Source organism: Chaetodon trifascialis, chromosome 6, assembly GCF_039877785.1.
Source record: "Chaetodon trifascialis isolate fChaTrf1 chromosome 6, fChaTrf1.hap1, whole genome shotgun sequence".
Taxonomy (NCBI): Eukaryota; Metazoa; Chordata; class Actinopteri; order Chaetodontiformes; family Chaetodontidae; genus Chaetodon; species Chaetodon trifascialis.
Genome location: NC_092061.1, coordinates 10,249,618 through 10,261,998, shown reverse-complemented (window position 1 = coordinate 10,261,998; position 12,381 = coordinate 10,249,618). Strand labels below are relative to the sequence as shown.

The 12,381-nt window shown below is 41.1% G+C and overlaps 1 protein-coding gene across 1 annotated transcript in view; it reads left to right on the top strand.

The window, feature by feature from the left end:
* pdlim5a (PDZ and LIM domain 5a) overlaps positions 1-12,381 on the top strand; it is a 58,349-nt gene that overhangs the window by 31,786 nt on the left and 14,182 nt on the right. The window contains exons 4-7 of the mRNA XM_070965403.1: positions 1,033-1,072; positions 1,843-2,267; positions 6,746-6,918; positions 7,165-7,201. Of these exons, the coding sequence (XP_070821504.1) occupies positions 1,033-1,072; positions 1,843-2,267; positions 6,746-6,918; positions 7,165-7,201 (675 nt within the window). The remainder of the gene's footprint in view (positions 1-1,032; positions 1,073-1,842; positions 2,268-6,745; positions 6,919-7,164; positions 7,202-12,381) is intronic.

The following is a 12,381-nucleotide window of genomic DNA, read 5'->3' as shown; positions in this document are numbered from 1 at the left end:
GGAACACGACGCTGTATCAGGACACTGCTGGCAAACCAGAACTGCAGAGGGATAAGAGGCGAAGAGGAAAAGGCCAAGTGTATGAGTAGCTGTATGTGTAGACTGATGTGCTTCTTGCTACTACAAGGCTGTTGGTTCAGATTTACAGAGGTAAAGGACATGAGCCTCCCTCAGGAAGTTTCTCGAAGGGTCGCCCTGAAAGGAATGTGGGCTGCTGACATTCACACGTCTTCAGTTACTGCACGGTTTACTTAACCTTTATTTCATGCTAACTCAATGTTGTCCCCCTCATATCAGGCTCAGTGTTTTGATGCACTGAAGAACCATTGCGGTCGCATTCATTTGATCCATGTGTTTTGCTGTTTGCTGATGTTTTTGGAAGAATTCAAAACACTAATGGATCATATTAAGTGTTTAAGAGAGTGAATATTGATATTGTTTCAGTTAATTTTGCATCAATACAGTACCATCCTGTTTCATCAAAATCATCTTAAACCAGGCCAGTCAACTAAAAACGCTGTAAACAGATGAAATAAAATCCCCAGTAAAATACATTTTATGGTGTAATTTAACAGTGTGGGCAGTTGCAGGCATGTTCCTCAGATGACCTCTGGGGGAGCTTGTGGCTCAATGTGGCATTCAGAGTATCAAACACCGACAGTATCAGATTGATACAAGCCTTTATGGACTAAAAACAGCTCAAACACACACGTACATTCAAAGAATGAAAAAAGAAATAGCAGGTAAAGTTTCACAGTCTGACACACGGACACGGTGACACCCCCTCAGCTGATAACAGAAACTTCTCCATGTTGGTTTCTACGCTGAGAGCTCAGGTTCTGTAGGTGAATATCAATCTATTAATATCAGCAAGTATGCTTTTAAAATGCTGGTGCCCTTTTACCCACATGGTGTCGGCTAATATGAATGCATTTTCAAGATATCAAAAATGCTTTCAAATGAAAAATACTGCTTGGTTAAGGAGTCATAGCTCATGCTCTTTCTCTTCCTCTTCTTCCTCCCTCTCTCCAGGGCCTCCGCTGTTCCTAAACCTCCTCCTGTGGCACCAAAGGTACTGTAACACAGCATGTCACTAAAACAGCAGGATATTATTTACACTGGGTGTGCAGAATGCCTCTATAGATACCAGAAAATCCTAAAATAGCACTGTTTAATTAAGACAAAGCACAACAGGTGAAAAATTTAAATTTCACTAGATATTTTTGGGGATTTTAAGAAATTATATTTTTTGAATCTATGCTTTTTATAGTTCAATAAAATGTTGAGACAAATTTTCAAATTTATTTTTATTGGGTCTTGAATGCAAATCTATGGTTTTGTTCATTTAGGTATCAAATCGCTTTCCAATTGACCAAGTGTGGAGTTACACGATAAAGAAACTTGTAATATGAAAAGTTATTGAATGAATGACTTAATTGTGAAAGAAAAAAGGAGTTCACCTGGGGTACCATGTTTTAAGTGCTTTGAGTGCTTTTCTTTTGTCGCTCCACCCTCTGAAACGATGCCAAACACAGTTTTGCTGCATGAAAACCTCGTTTGTCTTGTTTTATGTAATCATGTTTTTCTAATGTCGCTCCTTTTATTTTTCAGTGTAAATGACAGTTGAGTATACTGATGCTTCCTTATTCACTGAGACCAAACTAATTGATTTTTTCATGCTATTTTTAAGTTGAATCAAACTTTATTGTATGGACAAATGATAATCTTTACAGTCTAAAGCCTGCGGTCCACAGTTATAACCTGAGAGGTATCAGTATGACGTGTGCTGTGCTGTGATTTGTTTTTCGTTTGCATTCGCATGCTCTTCTCTCGTGCCACTAGGACGACAGATCAGACATCATAAAACCAGTGGCCCTCACCCATCCACCCCCACCACCACACCCCCACTCCCCCAGCCCCTCCACCGTCCCCTACAACAAGGCCCCCAGGCCTTTCGGGGGCTGCGGAACAGGGCGTGAATACCCCCCTCCTCCTCCTCCTTCTGCTCCCTTCATCCCATCACCATCCTCTGCCTTCACTCCTGCCTCCTCCTACGCCAGTCCTCTTCCTCCTCCTCCACCTCCTGTCTCTTACCCATCCTCTTCCTCCTCCTCCTCCTCACCCCCCGTCCTCGTTCCCCCCCAGCCGTCAGTGTATAACACACCAATCAACCTCTACTCCACTGAGAACGCATGTGAGGTGGCCATGGGGCAGAGGCGGGGCCTATTGGAGAGTCAGGGTGGAGCCTTGCCTTTGCAGTTGAATGGGTGAGTGGCGTTCTCTCCAGCCAATCAAACACATTAATCAGCTCTCTGCATTTGATCTACCTCTGACTTTCTCCTCCTCCTCCTGGCTCCATTCCAGCTGTCAAATGTCAAATATAAGATCTTTTCTCTGTGATTTTCCCCTCACAGATTCATACAATTTTAGAAATATTAAAATTAAATCTGAAATAGCAATATGTGCAGAAGCCAACAGCATTTGTCAGAAGGAGCTCGTTAGCTTTAAAGAAAAAGAGGCGAAAAAGTTGAAGTGAACTGCATCACTGTTAACTTCTAAAGCGCGTCCTTAGTTTCTGTTTAAACTAGACGAGTAAATAGTTTATGAAGAAACACACTTTCTACCATAATTTATAAAGATGGTTGTTTTTCCAAGCATATTTGAAAGTTTGTTTATTCAATGCAGACCGCTGATCAGGCTCGCCAGACTCTGACTTGGAAGTTTGAAATCTTGGAAGTGGTTTTCAAAGTTCTTCCACATCATTAAATCAGACTCACATGTCTGTTGGTGTTTGGTACAGAGAAGAAAAACATGAAAAAAACAAAAGAAAACAGCATAATACTGTACTCTACTGCGCTTAGTGTTCAGATTCATGGTTTGAGTTAGCAAGATAAGCTTAATTATGATGCCTCTGTTTGCGATTGTTCTATCATAATGTTGACAGTTCGTCAGTTATTTTTATGCCGTGTCACTTTAGAGAACTTAAACTATCGATATGGAAACACTGATGTGTAAGCAAGTTAAAGTGGTTTAATGTGCCGTTTATTTACTGCAGGAACTTAAGAGGGACGGTTCTGTCCTGAAAGACATTAAATAGCTGCGTTCCTGTGACGGAAACTGGAGAATTTATGGACTTTAAATGACAATAATGGAATAACATTTTGCCATTCAAGGTTAATTCTCTGGTGTGATGGCTCTATGGATCTCTCCCCTCATATGAACTCAGTATATCAACTTATTGCCATGAAACAAATCAAGAAGCACTTTCTCGCCCACTTACTTGTGTCTGTGTGTGCATTTTGTTACCTTTTTACTTTCATTTTATCATGAATCATTTATGATGCTCTATATATAAAAATGCCTTTGCATCTCTAAGTGAAAGTAGATCGCTTCTTCTTTATTTTGTATTGAGGTCAGGTGTCTGAGGGCCACACTGCCTTCAAAACACTCGTGGTTCAAGCTAATCGCCATGTTAGTGCAAACCTAACGCTGAAACTTTCTTTCTGTTCGAACTTTACATTTTATGTTTTAATTTTCAATTTTATGTCATGACAATGCTGTGGTTAAGGTCTGGTTACATTTAAGCCCAAAAAACAAGCGGTTAGGGAATGGAAAAGAGCACATTTTGGCTTAAAATACCGAGTACCGTGGCCACAAACATGAACAGCGGGCTGGTTCTTAGGGGTTGACTCGCCTGGCATCCCCTCCTCATTCAGCTCATATGCATGTACTGCTAATCTGAAAAACATCACTTTGATTCCTGCTGTAGAAATGTTCATATGATATGAAACAATCCCAGCGTTTTATTCTGGGCTCGGTTATTATCACTTGATGATAATAGCAGTTCTCTACCTTCACTGCCTCAGTCTTTCTCATTCTCCTCTTCATTATCTTTTAATTTCTCTCTTCATTTATCGCATTTAATTTGTCCCATGCTGCCTGTTCCCATCTTTCTCCTCACTCAGCACCTCTCAACACACAATTCCCCTTTTTCTCTCTGCAGAGGCACAGTGAGTAGAGCTATGCTATGATGCTACAGTATGACTAAGCTGTGTATATATAGCTGAGGTTGGTAACTCGAGCGGTGTGGCATTCTCTTTGCTCTTGTAGCAAATCAGTGAGTCAATAAAGGTTTCAGGTTTGAATCCATGTGGTGATTTTATCTCAAAACAAGGGGGCATACATGGATGTGTTCAATTTATTGCATTCAAGATAGCAAATGAACTGAGCATAATCCGTCAGTGGCTCATAATTCATGCCTTCATGTTTCGAGTCTGTGCTCTTCTCTTCAGGCAACGTGCTGACAAAAGTGGTTTCTCTTTCTGTGACACTCAGCAGACACCAGTGATCTGCACAATATAACCTTACACCATGCAGCCGTGCACAGACGCACAAGTTGCTTTTCGGCTGGGTACATAGCCATCCCCAAATATCACAGGTGACATTTAATCGCGTAGAATACTTTATGAGGGTCTGGATCTGTCTTTAGGGTTTATATGGCTTTGACTTCATAGAAACACCTCAGTCTCAGTGCTTCTTTTGACTTTTTTCATCCTCTTTGCTGATATTCCCAGTGATAGACAGTGCAGAGAGGTCAACATAGAGGTTCCCTAACTGATGATCAATCAGTATCAGTATCAGTTAATCCATTTATTTTTATGCCTTTGCGCTGGTGACAGCTGTGGCCTTGAGGGATTTTCTTAAAATTTGGCACAGACGATCACATGGACTCGAAGAGGAACTGATTAGATTTTGGTGGTCAGAGATTAAAAAAAATGCATACAAATGTCTCATAGGATAAAACGAAGAACTGATGATCCAAAAGGTCAAAGGTCAACTTCACTGTGACACCATAATGTTTTGCAAAAACACTTTTGTGGCCAGTCTGGCTTCTGTTGCTTGCATCTTGCTTGCATGTCTGCATGCTGTTTGTGAGCTGTGTGGCTCGTTTCAGAGGGGATTTTTGAATGACCGCTTCTGATGTTTTTACTGTAAAATGGCAAGAATTTGGACACAGACATGTCACTGTTCTCTGTCTTTTTCTCCTCCTTTCAATCCTTTTTTTCTGCTTTGCAGACTGCAGCAAATCGTCCAGTCACAAAGTTAGTTCTTTGAAGCATGTCAGGTTATGAGTGTCTGCCTGCCTGCCTGCCTGCCTGCCCTTTAACTCATCCTCCTCTTTCTGTACCTGTGTGTGTCTACTTTATCATGGCATCTGCATGCATTTGTTTAGAATTTTACTGCAGGACATGATTCCTGACAGTAATGTTTTATAGTTCAATTAGCTTTATTTCATGTTGATGTCATGCAGTGCAGCATGCAGCCCATTTGAATGAACTTTTCTATGTATAATATGCTGACGCTGCAGTATATTTCTACCTCAACTGTAAATCACAAATATTGATATTGACGCGCACGCACACACACATATACAAACACACTATATTGTCAGACCCTTCCAGTATAACTGAGTGTGTGTGACGAGGCTCACGTAGAGCTGTCAGCACTCCCACACCCACATAGCTGTTGCTGTGGCAAGAATGTGTTGAGAGACACTCATAAATCAGTCTATTCAGTGCGCTAGGTGAGTGCTCTGGTGGGTGCATTTATTTATAGATGATTTATTGACAGCAGTGCCTGAAAAGTCTTCAATGAACCTCTGTGTGTGTATTTGTCCTAGGAGTTGATTTATTGACAGCCAATTAGTAACAGCCTGTCAGCACTCTGCTGCACAGGAAGGCAGCCGATGCACACACGTATTGTTCATGCATTCACACAGACCACATGCTAAATCAGGATGATGCTGCACGCTCATCATGTAAAAGTGCATGTTTTTCAGACCATTTGAAAAAAAATTCTTTCATAATTGTCCCTATATTTTCACTTTCCAAACTGTCCAAATTATGAATGAATATATTTTAAAGCAATCTAGACAAATCAACAGCACCACCATGTGGTTGAAAATAGAACTGACTTATGACATATGTGTCTTGCATGCATTGGGAGTTGTGATGCATACGTTTTTTTCTTTCATCCATCTAAATTTGGTTTCTGCACATTAACATTTCCAATTATTACTTGTTATAATTCAGTTAACTCTTCAAACTTGTGTCTCTTCCTCTTCTTCTGCTTTACCTTTCTCTTAGTGGACCTCAAAATATTATGAAGTAAGTCTTTTCAATGGCTCTTTATGACTGTTATGAATGTTGCTGTTTTAGTTTTTCCTGCTTATATTTAGTGTATTTCTGTTTTCTTCTGTCCTTTTTATCCTCTGTCATTGGTTTTCAAGAAAACCCCCACCACCGAGGTATCAGACTGGTTCAGACACTAGATGCGTTTAACAAATGGTGTGACAAGTGTGCCACTTTTCCATCTAATGTGACCTGCAGCCTAAACATCAAACAGTTTAATACCATTCCTCTAACTCACTTATTGGGTGTCAATACATGTAATTTATATTAATCTAAAATACTTGTTTGAAATTAACCTTCTAAACAGACTAAACATGGCTTTGTCTGACAAAACACTCTGATTAACAGAGCAATTTTCAGCAGTAAGAGGTCAATGAGTATAAAATGTTTTATAGGATCCTGCAAAATTAAAAGTTCTGCATTTCAGTTTAATATGTTCTAATAGCTCCAAGGAAATGACATCAGTCTTCATCTCTGTTACTTTGATCAATTACAACATGAAGCATGTAAAATTAAAAGTATACTTGCTGATGTCATCCATCCTGTCCTTCCAGAGTTCCCAGGAAACACGTTGTGGACACAGACATCCACTTTTACCATGTGCCCACTCATGCTGATGCCAGCAGAAAGCGCATTACGGAGGACACAGAGGACTGGCGCCCGCGCACCGGCACCACCCAGTCCAGATCTTTCAGGATTCTGGCTCAGATCACCGGCACCGAGAACGGTACATTACTGACTGAAGTGCACACAGTGGCGATGTTTGCACAGTCATCACTCAGACTGTGAGCACAGGGCAGCTTCCACACAAAGACCAAACAGCAAAACCATAATGCTTACTCTGTACTGTATCATTCATTTCTAAATCAAAAGTTCAGTAAAGCACTGTTTAATATTTAAACAATATAAAAGGTAAAGATCACATTATATTTCTTTAATGGACTCATTGCCATTTTTATTTCTTCCTTTGCAGTTCAAGAAGCGGAAGCTGACACAGCCAAGAAGACTAAGTAAGTGCATGGCAATGAAAATGCTGATGTGGTTTTAATCGCCATAGACTGCCTATCATCAGTTTTGTTTGAATGAATAAGAGCATTGTGTGGAGTAACAGTACAATGTCATACATAATATATAATCTTTAACCCACTCAATTGGTTGCCATAATACATTATGGCTGCATTTATGGAGCAACAGAAAATCTGACTTCAGATATCTGTGGCACAGTTCTGGCAATTGCATTGATGCTGTGTGGGCTCTTCCTGTCTAGACAGTAGAGACAGAACCATGTTTGAGCCATTAAATCAAAAGCCAGACCTCTGTGCACCATACAGAACATCCATTGTCAGTAGCTCCAAACATTCAGAAAGCAGCTTCAGTGAAGTTCCTCAGTGAAGTTGATTTTAAATGCTGTCATGTCGGTAGCTGAAAGTGTTTTCCCCTGTGCTTGCCAGTCAAAGTGTAGCTTTATGTGATGGGTTGTGTGCTCCTAATGGTTGTGGATGTGACAGCCTTGCAGTACTGCATGATGTGCGATGAACCTGTGATTGTTTCGCTGAAAATCATGGCCGAACTGTGCCGTTACTGTCACTGTGATGTCACCCACTGGCTGTCTGTTGCTCTTGGTGGTTTGTGGCAATACATGTGATCCCCGTGTGTCTGTGGTCACTTGCGTTAACATGCAGACATCCCCGCTGTCTGTGGTCGTTGGTGTGTGGCTTTGTGGTTGAATTAATTCATCATTTCAGTTCATACTGACCATGATTCAGGGGCTGCATTTTGACTTCATCGAGATGGAGTAGCTCTACAGATAATCCTTCTGGTTTATATTCTCTGTCTCTCTGTATTGATTTCTGTCATTTTCTGTTCTGACAATGACAGCAAAACAGCTCATCTCCACCCCATCAAAGTGTGTTTCATCGGCTTCTTGTCTGAACAGTTGTTAGTGTATCATCAAGCTTCCCTTGTGGCATGGCTCACAGTGCGTCTCATTGCAGATGGCTGGGTGACTTTTCCTTAATCCTTCTTTTCTCTCTGTCTTTTGGTGTGTTTTTTTCTCTTCTTCTCCCCTCTTCCTGTGACGGCAGAGTGAACAAGACCACCACTCGGTTGGTGATTGGCCCTAAGTACAACGAGCTGAGAGACTGGCACCACGGAGTGTCCGCTCGCACCCTCAATGTCCAGTAGACTGTGTGTGTGTGTGTGTGTGTGTGTGTGTGTGTGTGTGTGTGTGTGTGTGTGTGTGTGTGCGTGTGTGTGCGTGCATCTTGTGTGTGCGTGCGTCTTGTGTGTATATGTGTGACCAGGTATTTATCACGTTGTGGGGACAAAAATCTGTTTACACAGTCACATTGTGGGGACTGACCTCCCTTATGGGGACAAAATGCAGGTCCCCTTAATGTAAATCATTAAATTTTAGGGTGCAGACTGAGGATAGGGTTACGGGTTAGGTAAGGTTAGGTTAGGTACAGGGTTAGGAATAGGCAAATAGTGGTTATGGTTAGGGTTAGGGTTAGAGTAAGGCTCCAGGAAATGAATGTAAGTCTATGTCCCCACAAGTGATATAAACACAACATTTGTGTGTGTGTGCGTGCGTGTGCGTGCGTGCGCGTGTGCGTGCGTGTGTGTGTGTGTGTGTGTGTGTGTGTGTGTGTGTGTGTGTGTGTGTGCGTGCGTGCGTCTTGTGTGTGTAATTCTCTACCTGTGCATGTGTGCATCAGTTTGACTTCTGAAGGTTTGTTCAGAGGGTTTATGGACTGATGGGAATAAAGGAAAAAAGCAGAGAATGCTGGAGTGAGAGCTGCAAAGGAAGAGTTGGAGTCTCTCTGTGTCTGTAGGTGTGTGTGTGTGTGTGTGTGTGTGTGTGTGTGTGTGTGCGCACATGTGAGCAATGCATGTGTGTGTGCGCCTGTTTCTCTATGTGCCTGCATTATGCTGGCCTCATTCAGACCTTTAATTAAGTGTTACTTATGTGCTCGGCTACTCAACAGATCCCAATTCTAAAGGTATACTGTAGATAAACACTCGTTTTTAACAGCGTGTGTCCATTTTCACCTCATTATACGTGAATTTGGGTTTAGTTAAAGCATTTTATGCTCCTTCATGTACACACAGTAATGATTTCATGAACAAGGAGATATCCTCATTTCTAAACACTAAAGCATTAAGCTGGATGGTTAAAATAAAGCCAAAAAAACTACAGAAAAGTGTTCAATATGTTACCAGCTGAGGCTTTGTGTGGTTTTGTGTGGCATCATTTTTGAAAAAAGATGGAGGGCAGGTAATGCAGAGTTTTTATTAAAAGTCTAAAATCCTTAGGGATCTAATCAGGTAGTCTGAAAATTTTCAAAGCACATACAGTACATGTACTGACTTTACATTCTCTATATCGTATGTGCAGAATGTCCCACGGTAATGAGAAAAGGCAAGCAGCTGTGGTGGCCCGCTGAGAGCTGTGCAGACAGCATTTCATGAATCATTCAGTCTGTGTTCGTTCTTCAACAACATGATGATACACAGAAATGTAAATTTAGAACCCTGCATCCTATTCGGCAATACAAAACACATTAAAAAAACACTCTTAACAAATGCACTACATTACTACACTGTTGTTTCACCTTCGCTGTCTGCTGTAATGTAGATGCTGGCAAAATGGTGTGTTGTTAGATCACTGAAAATACCAAATCTGGCCTTGCTTTGCGTGTCACCCAATGCATTAGACAGTTATGTATGTCCCTTCATATTATTTGGACTGTTGTATAACTATATGTTATGGAAGACAAACCTATTTAAAAAAAGCTTTAAAGGCTTGTTTACATGTGTTGTGTCTGCTAGCATTGGAGCTATTTTGTAAACACACTGTCTTGAGATATGGTGGCATCTGAAGAATGTGAAGAGATTCCAACTTGTCATGCATCTATGTACAGTTTATATTAACCAATAGCTAATATGCTACATTATGCAGCTGGGACGTAAACGTCCAGGTTGGTGCTGTCAGGATTTTGTATGGTATAAAGTCTATGCAAGTAAAGAAGGTTTTTCAGCGAGCAGGTTGTTTAGCTTTGATGGTGTGTGAAGTGACTGTATAAAAGCTACAAATGGCTTGCAATGCAAAGGTGTTTTTGGAAGCCCTATGTAAAATATTTCTCCCGTGCCTTAATGTTTATTTCATCCCCATGTTTACTTACTGCAGATTACGTTAACTCTGATACTAGTTTCTTCTTTGTAGACTGTAATAGAGTTGCATTCTGAAAATTCTGAAAATAGCAGCACATCTCAGGCTGAAATTTCTGAGTTTTGAGTTTGAAAAACTATTACTTATATTGTAGCTAATAAAGTGATTACATTTTTTTTTCTTATTTCCTTCTTTCTCTCTGTCTCTGGTGTCCACTTTGTGTCCTTCCTTCCTTCCCTTCTTCCTCAGTTCCTTCACTCTTTCCTCCTCAAGTTGTTTCACTGAATCTGAGACAAACAGTGGGGAGGTCAGGTATAAATCACCATCTAAACTTTTGCCACCTTTTTTTTTCACCTGTTCACGTGTCATGTTAAATAATCCCATGACACAGTAGTCACTTTTAAACATAGTCACAGAAAGGCCTTCAGTTTAATCACAGGAACTAACAGATCCACTGCTAGTCTGCTGTGTACAGAAATGAAAGCAAGTGTTCAGTAATTTAAAGTTTAATACACTGGGATTTTGCAAGCTGTAACACATCTAATGATTTTTTCACTCTAACAAACTTCATATTCAATCTCAATTGTTATCTAAAATGCACCAAACCTCGATACTATGAACTAAATGCTTTTATGCTCTACTATCTGCCAGAGACAGATCTCCAACGTATCGATCTTCTGACCAAGTAGGGGTTTCACTGTCAGCCTTCAGTGATGCAGAATCTGGTCAAAAGATCACACATCAACCACAGCCACAGATGGCAGGCTCATCAGCCAATCAGCAACGGACAGAGGAGGACGCTGCCATGCCCAGAAATGTCCTTATTTCCAAACCCGACAACCTCTTTAAAGCTCGACATCAAGAGAACAATGCATCATCCACAGCACCCCTCCACTTAGTTGCCTTCCCAATGCCATATTCAAGTTCTGTGGACATGTTCTGTCAAATGCTGCCAAACTATTTGTCTAACATGAACTATCCATTAACACCAATGCTGGTCCCATTAACTTGCACTGGTTCAAACCCAAGTCAAATACCGTCATCTCACACCCAAAGGCCAAATGACGCTCCTCCTGATGCAGCGTTTTGGCCGTCCAGCATCCCACCTTTTCTTGGACCAAGTACTGCTTGTAGCCACACTCCAGCTTCGTGTTTACCTGTTTTTAGTGTATTACCTACTCAAGGACTCTACTTATCACATGGTAGTGACTCTTCATTTGTTCAAAACAAAGCACCAGAGGCTTCCTCTGATACTGCCTTTGTCCATAGACCAGCTGCTTCAGATATTACAGTGGCAGAGCCACCAAGCTTTCAACTGCCCACAACTGAAAGGTACACTGACCTTTGGATGTTTTTTGAAGTTTACTGTATGATAAGTCCAAAAAAGGTTTTTAACTACAGTCAAAATGATCATTTCCTTTACTTTTTTGCCTTGGCCTAGCAATTCCCTTAAAACACCACTAGAGGACAGCACACCACTAGAGTCCAGCGGTCCTTTGACTGATCATGATGCTGATGACCACAAATTATACAGCAAAGCTACAGAGTCATTGAAGGCAGCGCAAACTCGGCTCGACCTTTCTCCTCAACACAGGTGCTGCACAGCAATTCTAATACTTGATGGACATGAAGTAAACTATTCAGTGACAGCTCATTAAATTGCTTCAACTATCTGTCCAATCTGTCCTGTCTCCGTGTCCTCTCTCTGTCCTCTCAGTTTCCCAGTCCAAGTCAATACTCATCTATCTCATATATCAGCACGTCATCATGTACTGTCTACCAAACCCGTCAGGTGCAGTGTTATAAGAAGTTTTACTCAGCAACTACAAATTCACCTCTATTAACAGGAGCAACACCGAGCTGCCATACTACCTGAAACACTGCTGTTTTCAATTTTTCAGTATTTTCTGTGGAGACGTTTAATATCACTTCGGTCAGTTTGGTCTTCCTGTCTCCTGCTGGTGTCTTCCTGCATGATATATTGGTGTTGTGTGTTATGTGTATTTGTAAACAGGAGAG